This window comes from Erinaceus europaeus, chromosome 12 (assembly GCF_950295315.1).
Source record: "Erinaceus europaeus chromosome 12, mEriEur2.1, whole genome shotgun sequence".
Lineage (NCBI taxonomy): Eukaryota > Metazoa > Chordata > Mammalia > Eulipotyphla > Erinaceidae > Erinaceus > Erinaceus europaeus.
In genome coordinates, this window is record NC_080173.1 from 12,345,680 (window position 1) to 12,366,481 (window position 20,802).

General features: G+C 52.6%; 2 protein-coding genes across 6 annotated transcripts in view; one reads left to right on the plus strand and one right to left on the minus strand.

Annotated features, from left to right (window-relative positions):
• RECQL5 (RecQ like helicase 5) overlaps nucleotides 1-20,802 on the minus strand; it is a 46,452-nt gene that overhangs the window by 1,562 nt on the left and 24,088 nt on the right. For 3 of the 4 annotated variants that reach the window (XM_060202756.1, XM_060202758.1, XM_060202757.1), the window contains exons 8-17: nucleotides 3,213-3,431; nucleotides 2,926-3,025; nucleotides 2,759-2,795; nucleotides 2,594-2,652; nucleotides 2,433-2,506; nucleotides 2,017-2,110; nucleotides 1,604-1,735; nucleotides 766-1,307; nucleotides 554-644; nucleotides 115-339 (exon numbers count right to left, since the gene is read on the minus strand). In XM_060202756.1, the coding sequence (XP_060058739.1) occupies nucleotides 115-339; nucleotides 554-644; nucleotides 766-1,307; nucleotides 1,604-1,735; nucleotides 2,017-2,110; nucleotides 2,433-2,506; nucleotides 2,594-2,652; nucleotides 2,759-2,795; nucleotides 2,926-3,025; nucleotides 3,213-3,431 (1,573 nt within the window). The remainder of the gene's footprint in view (nucleotides 1-114; nucleotides 340-553; nucleotides 645-765; nucleotides 1,308-1,603; nucleotides 1,736-2,016; nucleotides 2,111-2,432; nucleotides 2,507-2,593; nucleotides 2,653-2,758; nucleotides 2,796-2,925; nucleotides 3,026-3,212; nucleotides 3,432-20,802) is intronic. The other variant, XM_060202759.1, reaches the window with a different exon arrangement.
• SMIM5 (small integral membrane protein 5) lies at nucleotides 6,370-13,575 on the plus strand. 2 transcript variants are annotated; one of them, XM_016189161.2, is made up of 3 exons: nucleotides 6,370-6,615; nucleotides 12,459-12,606; nucleotides 12,972-13,575. In XM_016189161.2, exons 2-3 carry the CDS (start codon nucleotides 12,480-12,482, stop codon nucleotides 13,079-13,081), a joined length of 237 nt encoding a protein of 78 aa, XP_016044647.1. In that variant the 5' UTR covers nucleotides 6,370-6,615; nucleotides 12,459-12,479; the 3' UTR covers nucleotides 13,082-13,575. The 2 variants fall into 2 exon arrangements, with proteins under 2 accessions (XP_016044647.1, XP_060058743.1); XM_060202760.1 differs by lacking the exon at nucleotides 6,370-6,615 and adding an exon at nucleotides 11,877-12,181.

The window sequence follows — 20,802 nt, forward strand, 5'->3', positions numbered from 1 at the left end:
CCCAGGAGGGCACTGCTTCCACCACACTCAGTCCTGGGGCTCAGCACTCCCTGCCACCTGCCTGCTTCCAGCTATGCCCAGTCTGAGGAGAACAGGGACTATCCAGTCACCTACCTTGGATGCAAACTTGCCCTCCTTGTAGAAGGGGGTCAGGCACTTGACCACAACATTTGCTGTCTCCTTCAAGGAGATGGTAGGTGCTGAAAGCAGGCAGGACCCTCGGGCTGTGGGGTTTGAGGTATCCTGATCCCTGCCTGTGATGGCTCCCATGGCCTCAGCTACGCTCGTGGTCTTGACTGAGAGGCAAGGCCTCTTCTGGATCTGGCTCTCTGGGTTCTCCTAGGAAGGGCCATAGGGGAGGGTCACTGCTGGGCTGTCACTGGTCCCTCCCTTCCTTCTGGAATAGTAAGCCTCAGCACCCCTTGTTCCCTGTCCCAGCTGCTCTGGGGTGTGGGGAGCAGGGGTGCTTCTCCTAACCCTTTATCCAGAGCAGCAGACACTGGTCTGGTCCCCAGGCCCCCTCCCTTCCCCAGGACCTTGGCCCAGTCGGTACCTGCTGGGGTACGGGTCGCTTTGCCTTCTGTGTCTCCTTTATGGGGGTGAGCTGGTCTTCAGGGGGTGCCTGATCTATGAGTGGGCAGACACTAGCAGAGGGGAGAGAAGGCATCAGAGCTCCAGGTCCCTGCAGAGCCCTCACCCCAGGAGCCCAGCAAAGCCCACCTTAGGAACAGCTCCAGAGAATTCCAGGCCCACTCAGACCCTTACCTTGGCCTCTCCCTGATGCACTCCTCAGTCTGAGGAGGGACAGCCAAGTGTTCCAAGGTTCTGTCCTCCTCCCCTTTGCAGTCTTCAGGAGTAACAGAGGGTCCTTGTACCTTGTCATAGGAGGGACTGGCACCTTCTACCCCTGGGGCTGAAGAGGGTGGCAGCAGGCTTTTGGCCCTTGGGCAGAAGAAGCGAGAGATATCCTGAGAGTCCTTGAAGGCTGCTGTGGCGAGGAGCTGTTTCTTTTTGGTGGTCCTGGCCTTGGCAATGGAACTGTCCAGAGGGGTACCTTTGGTCTCTTTCCCAGGGGAGGCTTCCCCACAATGAGCACTGTTTTGGGGGGCCTCTCCTCTGGGCTCAGGTTGAGGTTCACTGATGGCTTTATCTAGGAGACTGTGGGTCCCGCCAGGGGGCTCTTGCTTGCCTCCCCTCTCAGGCTGGGGGGCTTGTTCCTTGGCCTGTGTCTTCTCTATCAGCTCAGTGGCCGTCTGGAATAGGCAGGAGCCTTTGGGGAAACCGGCACCCAAGCGCCTGTGTTTGAGCTATGAGGAGGAAGCGAAAGCATATGACCACCTGACCCCGGAGGGCATCCAGCCAGGCACGGGGCTTCTGGAAATGTGGGAGGAGAGCACTGGACAGGATGCCTGAGGGGAGGGGGCCAGATCAAGGAGAGAAGATCCGTGGGCTGCAGGGTACAGCTGGCCTAGAAGGAAGCTCAGGCCCCAAGGAACATGACTGTAATATCAGGAGTAGAAGCAAGACTGTGCCCCCACTGACAGCCACAGGAAGGGGCACCTTGCCCACACCTGAGCATGGAGGTCGCAGGGATGCCACTCACCGAGTAGACCTGGGAGGCTGGCCAGATGTCATACTCATTGGTTTCTGGGGGCTCAGCCTGGGCACCATGGCTCTTGGCAGTGCCTCCTATGTAGGGCTGCCCATCCTTGGAGGCTCTGCGGATCTCGGCCACCTGAGGTGGGGACAGGCAGAAATCCCATGACGACACTGGCTCTTAAACCCCAGTCCCCACAAGCAGGCTTCCAGACTGAAAGCAACTGGACATTGAGCAAGTCCTAGTGTTCAGGGGGTTAGCTAGAAAACCCCCTACCTGGCAAGGGAAGGGAGATGGGCTTGCCCCTCCGAAGTGGCCTCGGGAAGGGGTTCAGGGCTGCCTAGAGGAGGTGGTAAGACTGCCCTTTCCTCCCTTGAACTTGGGGGCACTCTCCCCTTCCCCACATGCCTAGGGCCCACCTTCTTCAGCACGCTGGCCTTGTACAGGTTGGCCACCTTGGCGTTTCGGAATGTCTCGTGTTCCAATTCCACAGCCTTGGCCTGGGGGTCAGGTCTGAGGGCAGAAATGAGCACAGAGTATCAGGTCAGCCTGACATTCTTCTGGTTGAACTCTCTCTAGGGTCCCTGGGTTGGGTGGGAATGGGCTGGGCACAGGGGTCCTGCTCTGATTTCACTGGGGACCCCAAAGTTGGTGGTTCTTCAGCAATTGTAGGCAGCCCCACCAGGCCTCTGGTAGAACATTGGGAAGCTGTAGCCCGTAAAGGAGAATGGTCACCATTTAGGGAGGAGGAGCCCAAAGAATCCCCCCCAAAGGGGGATTAGCCCAAGGAGTAGCAGCATGGCCAGCCTGGGTACCCATGAGGTGGGACACTCACCCCTCAGTGGGACCTGTGGCCTGGTGGTTGCTGCTTAAGGCTTCTTCCAGCAGCCGCAGGCAGTGCTCACGGGCCTGCACAAGGGCCAGAGATGGTCATGGAAGCCTGGCTGTTGGGGAGGGGCCTGGGGGCAGGTGTAAGGAGCTGCCCCCCCCTCTTACCTTCACAGTGAGCCTGGGGATCTTCCTGCTAGATGCCTCTTTCAGGAGGCAATCTTCATCTGGTTGGGGGAGCAGTGTTCTTCCATTCTGTGTTCTATGGGAGTGTGTCTGTGCCCCCCCGCCCCCCGTGAGACATCCCCCATCTACACCACACGCTATACTTACCTGGGGGTTCAAATTCTTCTGTCTTGGGGTCTTTGCCCTGAAAGATGATATGAAGGGCCTGGGAGGCATTCTGCCCTGCTGCTCCCAGTCCATTGCCAAAGAAAGGGCAGAGAGTGCACTAATGGGGGGACCAGCCGTGACCCCCACCTAACCCATACCTACTGTACCTTGCGCAGGTTCATCTGCTTCTGGTAGAAGAGGTTCCATTCCCGCTTGTGGGCCTCATTTCTGCCCTCGTCCCCACTGCCTCCAGAATCTTCGTCATACCTAGGGGACAAGGCTGGGTGTGGGCTTCCATGAGTAGATATACCACTGAGGCCTCAGCCCAGCCAGCATGGCCTGTGGAGGGGAGAGACTACGGCATGGTGTCACCTCCAGTCTGGCCTTGACACTAGGGAGAGAATGCCATGTGACTTCTAGGAGCTTGGGGCCTCCTGGCTCTATGTACCCTCACCTGCTGAAGCCCCCATATCCCCTACGGCCTCCTTCATACAGCTCAGGGTCAAAGTCATTCCTCTGAGAAGTTCCAACACAGGTCTTGCTCCAGCTGCCACTGTGCTCCAAGTTGTCTAGCTGCCTCCGCACAGCTGCAGGGTTCTGGCAGTGGTCACAGCCTTTGGTGCAGGTGGGGGTGGCATCCCCAAAGTACTTGGCGATGGCAGCATGGCGGCATCTGGAGCAGGAAGCAGAACAGAGGCAGGAGGTGAGGGTCTCTGGCAGGACGGCATTCATTTGCCTGACCTCTAAACTCAAGACAAGTAAGGTCCTGTGTCTGGCACCTTGCTGGACACCTCACGCCCCATGTCTCACAAGCCCATTTTATAGATGAGGACAGTGAAGCCAAGTGCTTTCCCAGTGCCACCTTCCACATAGGGCTATCCAGAGGAGCAGGGCACGGACCCCATTATATCCCGCTCCTCTGCTCCTCCAGGTCCAAGCCCCTTGCCTGTACCTCCATTCTCTACCAGTGGGGTGCCCTGGGAGGAGGGCAGGCTCTAGACGCTGAATCTGTGCTTAGGTTTTATCTTTTGGGAAAGTAAGGGGTCCGATGGTGGCACACCTGGTTGAGCGTGCACACTGAAAAGCACAAGGATCCAGGCTCAAGTTCCCAGCCCCCACTGGCAGGTGGGAAACTTCCTAAGTGCTGAAGCAGTGCTACAGATGCCTCTCGCTTGTCTCTCTACCACCCTCTCAATTTCTCTGTCTCTATCCAAAAATAAATAGTCAATTTAAAAAACCTATTTAAGGGAGTCAGGCTTTAGCGCAGCGGGTTAAGCACATGTGGCAAAAAGCACAAGGACCGGCATAATGATCCCGGTTCAAGCCCCCGGCTCCCCACCTGCAGGAGAGTCGTTTCACAGGTGGTGAAGCAGGTCTGCAGGTGTCTGTCTTTCTCTTCCCCCCCCCCTCCATTTCTGTCCTATCCAACAATGACATCAACAACAACAATGACTATAAGAACAATACAAAGCAAGGGCAACAAAAGGGAAAATAAATGAAACAAAATAGAAAGTGTATGACCCCCCACACACACACACTCAGAGCATTGCTTGCTCTGGCTTATGGTGCGGGAGACTGACTCCGGAACTTTGGAGCTGGAGACACGAGAGTCTCTTTACATAACAATTATGCTGCCCCCCCCCCAAGTATAATATCCTGAAGCTACAAGTGCTTGTCTACAAAATGGAGTGCACAGTGCGCTGGCTCGGGCTCTGCAAGGAGCTGAGGGCTGGGTGGGAGGGAGGGAGGAGCTGCAGGCCGCCCCGCTTGGGCCTCATCCCTCTGTTCTGCTTTTCTCTCTATCCTGGTGACCTCTCCCTTGTTATTTCTCCATCACTCCCTGTACATAACCCAAGATGGAAATGTTGCAAGCAGGAACCAGGCAGCTTTCGACACTGGTGAGGGCGATGAACAGACACAGCGTGCTGAGGGTGGCCAGCTTCTAGCTACCTCCCTCTGCTAGGACGCTTGGCTGAGAGTACAGTGGGTCCTTGGGGCAGGTGAGAGGTGTCGGGTGGAGGCGTGACTGTTGAATATGACCCATAGTGGGACACCTGGCAGAAAGCAGGCAGGGCTGTCTAGGTGTGCGTACTAGGGACGAGGACTGCTGGTGTCCAGAGCCGGGTGGAGGCACAGCCGATGGAGTGCACACTGCAGCAGGACCAGGGCCTGAGGCCCCACCTGCAGTGAAGCAGGTCTGCAGGGGTCTTTCTTTCTCCCTCCCTATCCCCCACCTCTCTCAATTTCTCTCTGTTCTATCAAATCAAATAGAAGAAAAAAAAAAAAAGAGCCCCACCTGCAGGGGAGTCGCTTCACAGGCGGTGAAGCAGGTCTGCAGGTGTCTATTTCTCCCCTCTGTCTTCCCCTCCTCTGTCCATTTTTCTCTGTCCTATCCAACAATAAATGGCATCAGTAACAACAACAACAATAATAAAAAAGGGTAACAAAAGGGAATAAATAAAATATTTTAAAAATTAAAAAAAAAGAGAAAGAAAAGAAGAAATGGCTGCTGGGGGCAGTGAAACCCCAGCGATAACCCTGGTGGCAAGAAAGGAAGGAAGGAAGGAAGGAGTTGCCAGTGTTGTGACTAGTAGGACACGGCTCAGTATGAGCGCTGCTTGGAGCTTCAAGAAATACTCTGAGGAGCCGTCACCCCAGGGGGCAGCTCCAGGAAGAAAGGATGCCCACCACCCAGTCCTGAGGGCAGCACTGAGAACGCAGTGTGCAATGACAGAGCCAGCCCACCAGGGGGCACTGCTCGCGCTGTTTCCAAAACACTGGCACACTGGCCGCCTGGCCTCGGGGGAAGCTCTGGCATCCAAGTGGTGTGGCCACAAGATTGGCTTCCTTCCCCCCTACCCACCCCAATCCTTGACTCACTGGGGTTTTGTGCTCACACTCAAAGGGCTCCTTTGAGAGCTGGCAGATGAAGGCTGGGGTCGACTGCCGTCCCGCTCTGGGCACAGCCTGGTCGGCAGCGGTGGCCCAACCAGCCAAATGTCACAGGGCCCCTGCAGTCACGGGCCCCCGCAGCGCCTCCCTGACTGCTGGGCTCCAGCAGACACTGGCAAGATTGAGACCAGAGGTGCCCTCTCCCCTCTGGGGGCCGTGATGAACACAAGGCACCTCCCTGAGCAAACAAGTCAGGCAAGGGCCACAACCAAGTCACCAGGGACTCCAGTTCTTCCCCAGGGGGCTGCTGCTGGGTGGTCTGGCAGCTCCTCCACTGTTTACTTTCTTTCCTGGGAGAGGCCAGAGAGGGAGCACCAGGGACTTGTCCGATGAGTGGTGGGGTGTGGAACACCTGACCAAGGGTCCTCCAAGGGGAGGTAAGGGGTCAAAAGGCTGGCTGGGTGGCAAGGTTTCCCCCTTTTTCTTCAGGCTCAGGTGGCACCTCCCAGGGGTCATTTTCCAAAGGAAACAGAGGCGACCTCTACCTCACTGTGTTTCATCGCTTCTCCAGCTCCCAGCCTAGGCCCAGCCCACAGCTTAGAACACACCCACAGGAGGGAGAGGAGAGGAAGAAAAGGAGGATCACAGCGGAGAGAGAGGGAGCCCAGGCCAGACTGGGGTAGGCAAGGGAGCCGGCATAGGAGCCCTGAGCCTTACTTAGGGCAGGTTCCCTACCGGGACTCATTCCTTCTGGTGGTATTGGATGCCCCAAGTAACCTGACACCTGGATCTCCCAGACTACCGACAACAAAAAGACTGGGGCTGAGACAGCAGCTGGCTGTCAGCAGCAAGGAACTGGTGAGGAGAGGTGCCCAGGGAGCAGTAGTGGGGCAGGAAAGAAGCTTCTGCAAAGGAAGAGGTGGCGGTGGTGGTGAACAGGACAAGGACAGACACCTGAGCTCCAGGTAAGTGGTGCTGGCCCCAGCTGAGTCAGGGTCAAGGGGAAGGGAGCAGCAAGGGTCCCCTGCATCCCAGAGCAGATGACCACAAGTTATTAGGGGTGAGATCACAGCCCTAAGCCCATTTATCCGCCTGAACACGGCACCCTAGAAGCCAGAGCCTTGGGGCCAGTGAGGGAGCTCACCTGGGAGGGAGCCTCCTTTGGGATGTGCAAGCCAGGTTCCAGCCCTGGTGCACCACATGGGGAATACTGCAGTGTTTGGGGAAGGCTGTCTCTCTCACAAAAAGTTGGCCTAGAAGCCTAGAGCTATGAAACCCCAGAGATGCCGGACAGAGTTGTTAATCTGAAAGTTTTTCTTTTTCTTTTTTCCTTCTTTTGTTGCCCTTGTTTTTATTGTTGTAGATGTCATTGTTGTTGGATAGGACAGAGAGAAATGGAGAAAGATGGGGAAGACAGAGGGGAGAGAAAGACAGACACCTGCAGACCTGCTTCACCGCCTGTGAAGTGACTCCCCTGCAGGTGGGGAGCCGGGGCTCGAACCGGGATCCTCACTACAGTCCTTGCGCTTTGAGCCACTTGCGCTTAATCTGCTGTGAAAGTTTTTCTTTTACAGCAGGGCCTTAGGGCAGGGGAGATAGCATAATGGTTAGACAGAAAAACATCCATGCCTGAGGCTCCAAGATCCCTGGTACCCCTTAATCACCATAAACTAGATTTAAGCAGTGGTCTGGTTAAAAAAGTTTTCTTTTTTGGGCAGGGAGATAACATAATGGTTATACAAAAAGACTTTCATGCCTGAGGTCCCAAGGTCCTAGGCTTAATTCTTATCACCAACATTAAGTCAGTGCCCTTGTTAAAAGTAATAAATTAAATAAACAAACTCAGGGACAGGGAAGATAGCATAGTAGTTATGCAGATTCTCATGCCTAAGGCTCCAACATCGCAGGTTCAACACCACCACAAACCAGAGTTGAGTACCACTCTGGTGTAAGAAAAAAGAAAGTAAAAAAAAAAAATTAATTAGTTAAATAAAACAAAATCAGGGCCTAGCTCCCACACGCAGGGTTGGTGGAGAAAGGTGACCATGGGAGGAGAGGCTGAGGGCAGGTCCATCCTGGTGTCTGGCCCTCCCGACACCATGTGATGCTGACCCCTGAGACAGGCCTTTGGGCGGCACCAGGCGTGGCTCTGTGGGCAGGGCCTAGGCCCAGGCTGGCTGCCTCCCCCTTCTAGCTTATTTTAAATCTCCCTCTGCCACCCAGATGTTCTCCCCAAAGTAACAAGCTAGTATCCACTCAGAAGGAAAAACACTGCTCGCAGGAAAAGGGGAAACCAAAGGTCAATCCGAGAGTCCTTGGCTCAGCAGAGGCTGTGGGATTTGGCTGGGAGACTGAGCCGCCTGGCCTGCGGAGTGCAGTCTGCGCATGGCGGAGAGGAGGGACTCAGCAGGGCCCACCACCAGCCTGCTGGCTCTTAGCCCTGAGCTTCCAGCCTGGGTGACAGGAACCAGAGTCCTCTGCCCAAAGGACACAGGTGGGCAGGGTCCCTGGAAAACAGCACCGAGCTGGGGCAGAAGGGCAGTGGGGACAATGAGCAACAGTGGCAAGTATTGCAGGGACCGAAGGGTTCATGTGTCAGCTCCCCACCGCAGGTCCCAGTCCAGGCAGAAAGGGTTCGGTGGACAATTCTGCTTTGAATCTCCCACTGCTATCCCACAGCCCTGACTCAAGGAAGTCAATAAATGCCCTGAGGGGAAAGGGAACCAGAAACCCACCGGGACAAAATTAACGTGGCAGAGTAAGCAGCCCTGGGGCCCGGAGCCGTCACTGGGTTTATGAGTCCCAAACACCCCTGCCTGTTACCACCTCTTTCACAGGGGGCCTCGGGGAGCTGAAGGATCAGGAACCAAGTGGCAGCTGTCTGTCCTGCAGGATGCCTGCTCTATCACAAGATTCTCTGTGCCCCACAGAATGACACCCAAGGAATGCTTTCTGGGCCCTCTGGCTCTGCCGGCTCACCCCTCTAATGTGCACCCTTTTCCCCTCAGCCTGGGGGTACCCCCTGAAGGCTTGATAAGGGTCATACAGGTTGCTCGCAACAGGAAAGGCCACTAGCAGCAGAGCCAGCACTAAGCTGGGGAAGGAGTCTGAGATAGAAGGACTAGAGAAAACTGAATTCCCAGGAATTCCACTGCACTTCCCTGTCTTCCTCCCTCTAAAGCCAGATAAAGGACAAGAGGCAGCCATGCTGAGTACTAACTCGTCCCAGGCCCCAGAGAGTGGCTAAGACACACACCGCAGGGTCACCTGATGGCTGCTGGTTATATTGGGCACCAGGAGTCAAGCACTCTCTTGGCCTCACTTTAAATAGCCCACTGGGAACACTGCCTGGGACCCACTGGAATGTGCCTCCTCTTTGAGAACTAGGTCCCTCTGGCTCCCCACAGCCCTCACTAAGGCTCCTTGTACATAAAGCCACGCTGGGAAGGACAATCCACTAACTAGAAAGTGAAAGAGGATTCTGGGGGCAATTCAGCCAGGCCCAGTGGCCCCACTCCTGTTCCTGGAACAGAGGAAGTACAGTGAGCAGCTCTGGGCCAGGCTGAGGGTTAGGTGGGCTGATAACCCCACTAGAGGCCCTGGGTGCAAAGTCATGATGCCACCACTGTGGCCTGCCACTGGCGGTGGTGGTGGTGGGGGAAACATGTTCTTTCCAGAGTGGGGTGCCTGTCCTCTGGACGTGCACCTGCATCCTTCTGACTTCATAAGCCTCCCACCCCCCACCATGGCTGACTTTTGGAAGGAAGCTTCTGATCAACACCCTGACTTTCCTGCACAGCAAGCTTAGCCCAGGCCAGCTTTCCTGCTTCTGCCTTGGAAACCAACACCCTTCAGCCCACCCGGCCCCACACCGCTTTGCTCACTGCAGTCTCCCCTGGGTCTCTGCGTGTTCGCCTTCTAGCTCCTTCCCCCTTTAAGGAGTGTCTCTCCCTTAGCCACATCAGGCAAAGCTCAGGGCCATTAGGTTGGAGAGCTGAGTAAGTGCAGCTGAAGAGGGAGGAGCCCCTTGTGCATCTGAGTCCTGCACATAAGCTCTCCCTGGGGCTTCAGTCAGCATTCCCTCCTCCGAGTGACCACTGGGTGACTCCTATCCTCAGAGACCTGGGGAGTGCTGATAGCCAGTCTCCAGAATGAGAGGAAATCGCCTTCCTTGGGCAAGTCTGCTTGCTTCATGGTCAGTGGGGAGAAGTCTGTCCAGTGTGACAGATAAAGGGGGTTCTATGCTCAGGAAAAGAGTTCGGGAACTTGAGCTAGAAAGACATGCTAGAGCTGGTCCTTTGGTGACTAGCACCAATTGTGGTTCTCAAGAAGCAAGTATGGCCCTGGCCTGACGGGTGCCATACCTGCTAAAAGCAGTGCTCTTAGCTGGCTAAAGTGTGTGTTGTGTGTGTGTGTGTGTGTGTGTGTGTGTGTGTGTGTGTGTGTGTGTTCATGCAAAGCTCTCTGCTTCTAGAGAGCATTGGCCTGGCTTGTCTTTGGGTCAAAGAGCGGGCTCTCCAAGATGGCTTTTGTCAAGAACACCATGGGGCAGTGGAAGAAGCACACCTGTCCTCCTCTGTGACCTCAAAAACAGTCCCTTCTGCTCCTAAGATCTGTGGTTTTTTTTTAAATTTTATTTTTATTTTCTGTATTTATTTACTGGATAGAGACAACCAGAAACTAAGAAGGAAGGGGGAGATAGAGAGGGAGAAAGACAGACACTTGCAGCACTGCTTCACCACTTGCAAAGCCTTCCTCCTGCAGGTGGGGACCGGAGGCTTGAACCCGGGTCCTTGTGCATTGTAACATGTGCACTCAACCAGGTGCGCCACCACCGGGCCCTGACCTGTTTCTCTATGTCTAAAAGAGGCAGGAATGAGTGACCTGTGGCCTTTTTAAAAACATTTTTTTTTATTATCTTTATTTACTGGAATAGAGATAGCCATAAGTTGAGAGGACGGGGTGAAAGGGACAGAGAGACAGACACTTGCAGCACTGCTTCACTACTTGCAAAGCTTTCCCCCTGAAAGTGGGGACCAGGGAATCAAACCCAGGTCCTTGCACATTGTAACATGTGCACACTCAACTGGGTGTGTCACCATCTGGACCCCACCTGTGGCCTTTTAGGAATTAAAAAAAAAAAAAAGAAAAACCTGAGCACTGCTCAGCTCCGGTTTACGGTAGTGCTGGGTACTGATCCTAGGAGCTTGGGTACCTCAGGTATGGAAGCCTGTTACACAAACACTGACCACTGTGCTAATTCCCTGATCCCATCTGAGGATTCTGTTTCTCTTAGTAAATTTCAGAACAAGGATCCTAATCTCCTCTGCATACCCCTGGGGTGACATAAGAGAAGCTCAGAGAAGATAACCCCAGAAGCTCCTGATTCTGACAGGAGACTAACTGGCTTAGATGCGAGCCCTCATCCCCTCTCCACTCATATTCTATCACCATCCAGGAGGGGAAAGCAGATCAGACTCCCTTAAAGGTGTTTGGGGAGAGTCACTGACTATGTGTGTGTTGGGGGTGAGGGGCATGTGAATTAACTACCCTAAAGGCTGTGCTGACCAGACCCCTCTCAAAACATAATCACACAAACTGGGATTCCCCCAGACCTGAATTTGCACTGCCAGGCATCTAATCCAACTAATCCAACAGCCTTGAAAGACAGGTATCTCCATGTAAGACGGACAGGAAAAGAGACTCACAGACAAGGTCCATGTCACAAAGGCATAAGGGGGGCAGCGTTCAAATCCAGAAGAATTCTAACAGCGTTCCCCTCAGGGGGAGACTAGAACAGGTGCTGGCAGAGCTCTCCTGAGGACTGGGAGGCAGAGGGTAACAGGTGGGGATAACCCGAGTCAACAGCCCCAAGAAGGAATGGGGTAGGACTCCCTGCTTCACCTAGAGGGACTCTAGCACGAAGCCCAGTGGCGGGTAGAGGTTCCAGGAGGTGACCTTCAAAGCTGCAGTACCAGCTCAAAGACAGCTGGTACTGCAGTGGCAACAAAGGAATGACCAGCCTCACAGGCCACAGCTACAGGCGTCAGGAGAACCTGCCCGGCTCAGACAGGACAAGGAGGTCATAATTAGAGGCTGAGGTCTGGCACAAGCCCCTGGGCAGCTGTCACCATCCCTTGGATTAGAGCTGTCATAGTGATCAGATTCAGGCTGGGCTGGCACAAAGCTGTCCCTGCTCCCTGTGTATACAGGCAGGGCGGGGGAGGGGGGACAGCTCCGATGCACACAATATGCCCAGACTCACACACCTGGCCTCTCGTAGCCACCTGCCTCTCAGGTACGGGCTCAGGGGGCCCGAGATGGCATACTCCTGGGTGAGGATGAGAGCACAAGGGATTCATCTGGTCAGGCCAGAGGAGCAGGTCTGAGCCAGTATGGGAGGCGCCCAAAGTCCTAAATGACCCAAAGATACCAGGGGAGCTGGGCCTGCCTGAGACCTGGCACAGTCTATGTCTGAGACAAAGGAGTGCGACAGTGACGGGACAAACCCAAGCCAACCGTGGTCCACAGGTAGACCCTCTTGTCCAGTTCTCCCCAGTGGCCCCTGAAAGGGGGGTGGTGGTGTCTCGTTTTCATTTGACATCACCAGCTTCTCTCTCTCTCTGGGCAGTGTCAGCTGGGCGGGGGCTGAAGACCACCAGTGAGTGCAGGGGACCGCCCTCCTCCCTGGTGAGCCACTGGGAGAATGATGGGTGAGACCTGACAAACCCGTTCTGCGGGCTGCAGTGGGTGAGGGCGGGCTCTCCAGAGCGCTGTGGGGACTCCAGGTCCTTTCTGTTCCACACAGCCCCGCAGGAACCCCAGCAGCATGGCCGCTACCAACTTCGCGGAGGAGATGCGCTCCATGGGGGCGAGGCTGCTGCTCAAGCTGCAGAGGCTGCCCCAGGCGGAGCCCGTGGAGATCGCGGCCTTCTCAGTCATCATCCTGTTCACAGGTCGGTGGCCCTGTACCCTCCATGCCCATGCCTCTGCCTGGCATCCAGAGGAAACCTTGGTGCTGGCTGAAAGGCTGGAGGTGGCTGGGTGCCAGAAGATTGCTCCCAGTCCTTTGGGGTGATGGATGTGGTACTGGGGGCTGGGGTACCCACAGATCCCAGCCAGGGCTAAAGGAAGCATGGTTCCGGGCAGTGAAGAAGGCACGATGAGAAAGGGAGGTCAGGGTCCTGGTGGCAGGCAGGGGGACAGTCAACACTCCTCAGCAGGCTCTCAGGTTATGTAGCCAGGGAGTTGGACCACTGGGAACCCACAGAGATGTCTTCTCCCCCCACCTGAGCTGCTCTGCTCTCTCCCGACCCTCCAGCCACGGTGCTGCTGCTGCTGCTAGTAGCCTGCTGCTGCTGTTGCTCCGGCTGTTGCCGCCCTGAGCCCCGGCGCAGGAAGGGCCAGGTGCGGCCCCTGACCCCACCGTGAGTGATGGAGCGGTGACACGGAGAAGCTGAAGAGGAGGGCGGGGCTCAGCCATGACCGAGGGTGTCTGCCTGGCCCTGAAGCCCCTGCCCCTCAAGACCAAGACGCAGCTCCAAGGCACTCGGCCCTGCCAGAGTGCCGGACACCCACGTCTGAGCCTTAGCAGGAAATAAGTCGTCCTGATCATCCGACCCTCCCCTGCCAGCGAACACCAGGTGCCGAGGAGGAGTGAGTGATTCAGAGACAGTAAGCCACTGGGTGTTCCCTGCCTACCTCACTTCTTAACAAGCCACTGAAGCAGGTTTGGATGGAGGAAGATAGCCCACACCTGGGGGGAGCTGGCCCTTGGGTTCTTCTGACCGGGTCAGGGAGCAGCAGGTCAGTCAGGAGGACACTGTGATAGCTACAGACCCAGTTTCCTGCCAGAGTGGCACATGTCAGTGTTCTAGCCCAGGACCTGCCGTTTCCTTCCCAATAAAAGTTTTTTTGGTTGTGTATCTATAGTGTCAGTTGCTCCCCGGGCTGGGCTCTGTGCACTGCAAGGGCCGCGTGGCAGAATTCCAGGAGTGGGGTAGGGACTGTCCTTTCTAGCCTTCTGGTCCCCTGTGACCATGAAAGCTAAGTAAATACACAAACAGGAGTAATGCCCTGGAACGAGGGAGGGGTGCAGTGAAATTCCTGTCCAGCAGGAGCTGATAAGGAATGCCAACTCCCAGAAGGGCCATGCTGCATGACGGTGGCTATGTTCCCCGGGCAGGTGCTGGGATCAGGAATGTTCTCCTCTGCCATTAACTGCAGTCAGCAAACTCCACACCAGCAGGCTCAGACCACTGGCCCTTCCTAGGGAGGAGAGGCCTGGCCACTGGTATTGTCAGTAACTTCCACCTGACCCTTTGGGTTCAAGCCCTCACCCTGTCACCCTCCAGCTGTGTTCACATGGGTCAGTGGCTCAATCTCCCTGAGTTACACTTTCCTGTGAAAAGGGGTTCATCCCAATGCCCACCTCCCAGGGAAAGCACAGTGTGGGGTGTGTCTTAAGAGTCCTGCATGGGGGTCAGGCAGTTGCACAGTGGGTTAAGCGCATGTGGTGCAAAGCGCAAGGACCGGCATAAGGATCCCGGTTTGAGCCCCTGGCTCCCCACCTGTGTGTGTGGGGAGGTCGCTTCACAAGCAGTGAAGCAGGTCTGCAGGTGTCTATCTTTGCCTTGCCCTCTCTGTCTTCCCCTCCTCTCTCAATTTCTCTCTGTCCTATCCAACAACAACAGTAATGACAACAATAATAATGACACCAACAAGGGCAACAAAAATGGGAAAAATGGCCTCTAGGAGCAGTGGATTCGTAGTGCAGGCACTGGGCCCCAGCAATAACCCTGGAAGCAAAAAAAAAAAAAAAAAAAAGAGTCCTGCAGACTTACTCATTATTTGCTCCTCTTTTCTTTTTAGTTTTTTATTATCTTAATTGATTGGATAGAGACAGCTAGAAAGTGAGAGTGAGGGGGAGACAGAGAGGGAGAGGGACGAAGATACCTGCAAAACTGCTTCATCACACACAAAGCTTTCCCTTTGCAGGTGGGGACTGGGGGCTCGAACCCCACTCCTTGCATGTGTGTTCAACCAGGTGCACCACCACCTGGCCTCTATTTGCCCCTCTAGACAAAATGCCAAGCCCGCAGCACACAACACCTAGTCTAAGCGCTGGACCTGTTGGAAAGCAACACGGCCCTGCCTCCCTGTCTTCCTTCAGTGTTTTTCTCTTTTTTTTTTAAAGTTTCCAAGCACAGCTACTAGGCCAGAAGTGAGGGGAGAGGAGGCAGAAAGAAGGCTTCTGTAGAACCTCCCAGAACCCCAGAGCCAGAACTTTTGATGTGCCCGTCACCTGGCTCACTATGGCTTCCTGGGGGCCGAGCCTGAACAGAAAGGAGCAAAGAGAAGATGCCAGTCCCAGCCCTCTGACTCCAACTGGCAGGCAGGAGACTCTTGATTTTACTTCCTGGTATTCATGGACTTCTCTGGTGGTTTAGTTTTGGGCTGAAGACTCAGAGAAGAGGGAGCTGGGTGGTGGCGCACCTGGCTGAGCGCACATGTTACAGTGCACAAGGACCCAGGTTCGAGCCCCTGGTCCCCACCTGCAGGGGAAAAGCTTCACAAGTGGTGAAGCAGGGATGCAGGTGTTTCTGTCTTTCTCCCTCTCTATCTCCCCCTTCCCTCTCAATTTCTGGCTGTCTTTATCCAATAAACAAATAAAGACAATTAAAAATTTTTTTAAAAAAGGACTCAGAGAAGAAGCACTTCCATATGCAATCAAAGAAATTCAATATCTGCCTGTACCCCATACCCCCACCACTACCAAAAGAGAATAGAATTCAGAAGTACTGTAATAACAGCTAGGAAGCTGATGGTGACAAAGATAGAGAGAAACTCCACTGAGGGCTTATGAATGAATGCTCAGTCTTTGCCTTAAGTATTTTGATGCAGATAAAATCCATTTAATCATCACAATAACCTCATTTGCCCCATTCTAGAGATTCTGGCTCTACTAGCTAAAAGGTGGCAGTCTCTGAGCCCAGGTTCGGGCTCCATACTCCCTACTCACCAACTACCCCAGAGCTCCATGGTCCCAGCTACAGTACAGATAAGCTCTGATTCCATCAACCAACCCTAACACCTACACCCCCTAATTCTCAGAATACCCACCTGTAAGCAAGTGCGGCCCAAGAGGAAAAAGCTGGGTGGAGTCCTTCTAAATATCCCTCTGGGAAAAAAAGGGGGGAGGGGGGACCCCCAAGAGCTCAGTTTCCCTGTGATCTATCACTCAGCAAGGGAAGAAGCTCAGAGGTCGGTGCAGGACTTCACACAGCATGCTGGGGAGATAGTGTAGCAGCAGTCCACTGGGTCCGCATGTGAGAGGCCCCCAGGTTGATCACTGGAAGGAACAACCAAGAGCCAGAGATGAGTAGTGCTCTGGTGAAGGAGGAGGAGGAGGAGGAGGAGGAGAAGGAGGAGGAGGAGGAGGGAGAGGGAGAGGGAGAGAGCACTGGAGGAAGAGAAGCAGGGGGAAAAAAAGGTTTCTTCCCATAGCCAGCTGAGGCAGAATCTTTTTGTAGAAAAGATTCTGGCTCTGAATCCTGCTGCCAAGAGGTGGGGGCCAGGAACATTCCTAGGCGCCAGTAGGTGGCTAGTCCAGTTCATTTCCATCTCTCTGCTTCAGCCCCTGGCTGTACCGACTGCGGTGCCACAAGAATGTGCTGTCGGGAGCTGGGCGGTAGCACAGCGGGTTAAGCACAGGTGGCGCAAAGCACAAGGATCGACGTAAGGATCCCGGTTCCCCACCTGCAGGGGGTCGCTTCACTGGCGGTGAAGCAGGTCTACAGGTGTCTGTCTTTCTCTCCCCCTCTCTGTCTTCCCCTCTCTCCATTTCTCTCTGTCCTATCCAACAATGACGACAACATCAATAACTAGAACAATAAAACAAGGGCAACAAAAGGAAATAAATAAATATTAAGAAAAAGTTAAAAAAAAAAAAAGAATGTGCTGTCCCTGTCTTCAGAGGGTTTAGTGAAAAGCTGAGCAACCAAAGGTGTGCTGTGACTATAAGGCAGTCCTGAGCAGGCTTCCACCCCATGGAAGCACCTAGGTCTACATGTGGACGTCTCTGGAGGAAACAGGCCTGGAGAGGAGGCAGCACCCCGCCCCAGTGTGGGAAAGTTATGAACAGAGAGGTAGAACAAGGTGGGTGACTGCTTTCACAAGGGCAGTCACCGGTGGTTCTTTGAGGCCCCAGAGAATACTGGCTGAACCTGGCTGCCTCCTCACTTCTGCTATCTTGTCACCCTGGACACAGTCAGTCAGCCTTGCTACCATATATCTGAGGTCACTGCAGCAACTGCTGTCTCTGTGCTGGTCTCTGTGAAACCTCCCGCAGCTGTGGGCTCTGTGGCACCACACTGTGGTCTCAGTTCCTTCAAAGGGTTTCACTCCACATCTAAGATCTAGGCATCTCACTGCACTTAGAAACGTCAGCAAAATCACCGCTGCTCAAACTTGGCATAGAGCAGATAGTATACTTTTTACCAGAGCACTGAGCAGCTCTGGTTTATGGTGGTGTGGGGGATTGAACCTGGGACTTCAGAGCCTCAGGCATCAGAGTCTTTGCATAACCATTATACTATCTACCCCCTGCCCACTAGCATATACTTTTCTCAAGTCCGGCTCAGCTCTGGCTTACAGTGGTGCGGGGAGATTGAACCTGGGATTTCAGAGACAGCCTCAGGCATCAGAGTCTCTCTGCATAACCACTATATCTACCCTCACCCTTCAAGTCCTTTCTCCCCCATCTTCTGTCTCGTATCCCTCTCCCTCTGTGTGTGTGTGTGATTGTTTTTCCCCACAGCACTGTTCAGCTTTGGTTTATGATGGTGCTAGGAATTGACACTAGAGCCTTTGGTGTCTTGGGCATGAAAGTCTTTTTGTAGAATCATTATGCTTTCCCCAGCCCACATACAGTTTTCTCCAATGTTAACATTTAAAGTATAGAAGAACAAAACTGTCTACCCCCCCAAAATGTCTTTTTTTAGCACAAGAATAATTCCATAGGGGGCTGTGTGATGGCATACAGATCACAGTGTGTAAGGAATCGAATTCAAACCCCCAGTTCCCACTTGCAAGGGGGAGACTTCACAAGCAGCGAAACAGTGCTGCAGCTGTGTCTCTCTCTCCCTCCCCTCTCAATTTCTCTTTGTCTCTATTCCCCTCCCCCCCCAAATAATAATATAAAAAATGGGATTAGTGGTCGTGGAGGTAGAGCAGTGGATAAGGACTCTCAAGCATGAGGTCCTGAGTTCAATCCCAGGCAGCACACGTACCAGACTGATATCTGGTTCTTTCTCTCTCTTCTCCTATCTTTCTCATAAATAAAATAGGATTAATTCCATAGATGGGGCTCTGAAGGCTGGATGGGGGCTGCCACCCAGAGACATTTCATTATGTAAAGGAAAACCTCCTTTACCTGAGAGGCCCCAATCTTTAGTTTACCAAGAGATCAGATCTCTTTAAATCTGCTTACTGGTCACACCCTTGATTACTTAGCCTTTCTCAGTGACTGCCTATGGCAGACCTCCTGGGCCTCCTCCCCAGCTGCCTCTGTCTTCAGCTGAAAGTCATTAAAGTGGAGTCATTTTGGTGAGTGGCCTTCCCCCACATATGTACAAGAGGCACACATGCTATTATTGAAGAGTTTTTTTTTGTCTCATTAATCTCTCTGATGTTGATTTGCAAGTCTTGACAGGAAAAGGGATGATCACCTCTTCTCCAACACAATCAAGTTGTCCTCACATTATTTACTATAGAATACTAATTCCAGGGCATGAAAAGAGAAGAAAAGAAAAGAGAAGAGAAGAGAAGAAAAGAAAAGAAAAGAAAAATTGAGGGAGTCGGGTGGTAGCACAGCAGGTTAAGCACAGGTGGCGCGAAGTGCAAGGTCCGGGCATAAGAATCCCTGTTCGAGCCCCGGCTCAGCACCTGCATGGGAGTGGCTTCACAGGCAGTGAAGCAGGTCTGCAGGGGTCTATCTTTCTTTCCCTGTTCTGTCTTTCCGTCCTTTCTCCATTTCTCTCTGTCCTATCTAACAACGACGACATCTATTAACAACAACAATAAAAAAGGGAAAATAGATAAATATAAAAAAAAATTTAAAAAAAAGAAAGAAAGAAAACTTGAGGACAAATTTTTGTACTTAAAAAGTTAGTTTCTGGACTGGCAAAATAACTCACTTGGCTAGTATGCTGCTTTGCCATGTGAGAGGTCTTGGTTCAAGCTAGCTCCCACTGCACTGAGGGGAAACTTCAGTACAGTTGTGCCCCCTCCCCCCTCTCTGCTTCTAAATGAGAGGAGGAAAAAAAAAAAGAGTAGGAGCAAATAGTTTGCATGGCCTGGGAGGTGGCATAGTGGATATGGTGTTAGCCTCTCAAAATCTGAGGTCCCAAATTCAATCTCGAGCATTCCATGTGGCACAGTAGTGCTTTGGTGTTCTCTAGGTCACTCTCCCTCTCCCATTAACAAATATTTAACAGTAAAATATTTGAAAGGTCTCAGAAGACACACACACACACACACACACACACACACACACACATACCCCTTGCCTACCTGGGTTCTGTGCTAATCCCCAGTATCATATATACTGGAGTGGTGCTCTGGTTCTAGTTCACTAGGTAAGTTGATCCTTCCCCCCCCAAGTTTACTCACTCTCCTTGGGATTTGTCTGTCATGGAACACAGTCCTCAAATTCTAAATTTTAATCTACAATCTTCTTGTGCCAATGTAAACATCATTGCTGTCAGGGACATTCCTTTTGCTCCCTGGCCAGACTGGACTACATTCACCTACAGCATTTTTTTAAAAATTTATATGCATTTATTTATTAGTGGATAGAAACAGAGAGAAATTGAGAGGGGGAGGGGAGATAGAGATGGAGAGAGACACCTGCAGCCCTGCTTCACCACTCGTGAAGCTTTTCCCTTGAGGTGGGAACAAAGGACTTGAACCTGGTCCTTGCGTGGTGTAGTGTGTGTGCTTAACCAGGTGTGCCACTGCCTGGTCCTCATCCACAACACTCTCTACCTCTTCCTATCATAGCATTATCCTCACATTGATCATAGCAATGATTCTGTTTTTATGTTAAGTATGTAAGTATTTAATTATTTATTTCCCCCCCAGAGCACTGCTTAGCTCTGGTTTATGGTGGTGTTGGGGACTGAACCTAGGACCCTAGAGCCTCAGGCATGAAAGTCTTTTGAATAACCATTCTGCTGTCTCCCCAGCCCACAATAGAATTTTAAAGATCAGGGATGGCAATTAACTGAAAAGTCAAGTCAAGTGACTTTTACTATGCCAGATCCATTTTGTGTAGTCGTTTATTTAATTTTTGGATAGAGATAGAGAAGGGAAAGAGAGACCACAGTACTGAAGCTTCCTTCAATCCGTTGGGGACCAGGTTCAAAGCCAGGTCACACACATGGCAAATCAACACACTATCCAAGTGAGCTATTTTTCTGACAACACACATTTTAAATGGAAACAAGCACATATACATTCCTGGCCAGTCTGACCCATGTAGGACCAGTTTTGTCTTCTTGTTTTTTCTTTCTAAAGTGTGTGCCTAATAACCAGAATTCCTATATTCTCTATCTGCTAATTTCAGTTTTTTAAAGCAGATCAAGAACTTAAGGACATATGCAAAGGAATGTGTGACACCCTTCTTGATTTTGACAAAATGTTTACAGTTGTCTTGTCCACATCTATTTGGACAGGAATATTATTAGAGTGACCCCAAAGTCATCCCTAAGTGGTCAGATTGGAATTTCTAAAGACAACTTCCCCTCTCCACCCACTCTGACATGCAGTACCGAGCCCAGAGCTCAGACTCTTGAGCAGCTGAGCTGAACAGCTGGGCTCAAACCCAGGGTGGTTTTATCTCTTGGCTACATGGTCTAGAATAAACTACTTCTGAGCCTGTTGTCCAGTTATAAAATTGGGGTTTTGGGCTATTGTTGTTACCTCAATGTGTATGGTGTGTGTGTGTGTGTGTGAGAGAGAGAGAGAGAGAGTGAGAGAGAGAAAAATGCAATTATGTAATTATAATAACAAGGGCAACCTCCACAAACAGGTCTGGGAACAAACAACTTCCTCTTAGTAAGGATTAATTTCACTAGTAGAGTGTGTGCTTT

Bases quoted from the DNA above. Each gene is read 5' to 3' on its own strand.
- SMIM5 (XM_016189161.2), top strand. From the start codon at position 12,480: ATGGCCGCTACCAACTTCGCGGAGGAGATGCGCTCCATGGGGGCGAGG. The intron at 12,607-12,971 runs GTCGGTGGCCCT...CCGACCCTCCAG, and splicing joins AGTCATCATCCTGTTCACAG to CCACGGTGCTGCTGCTGCTG.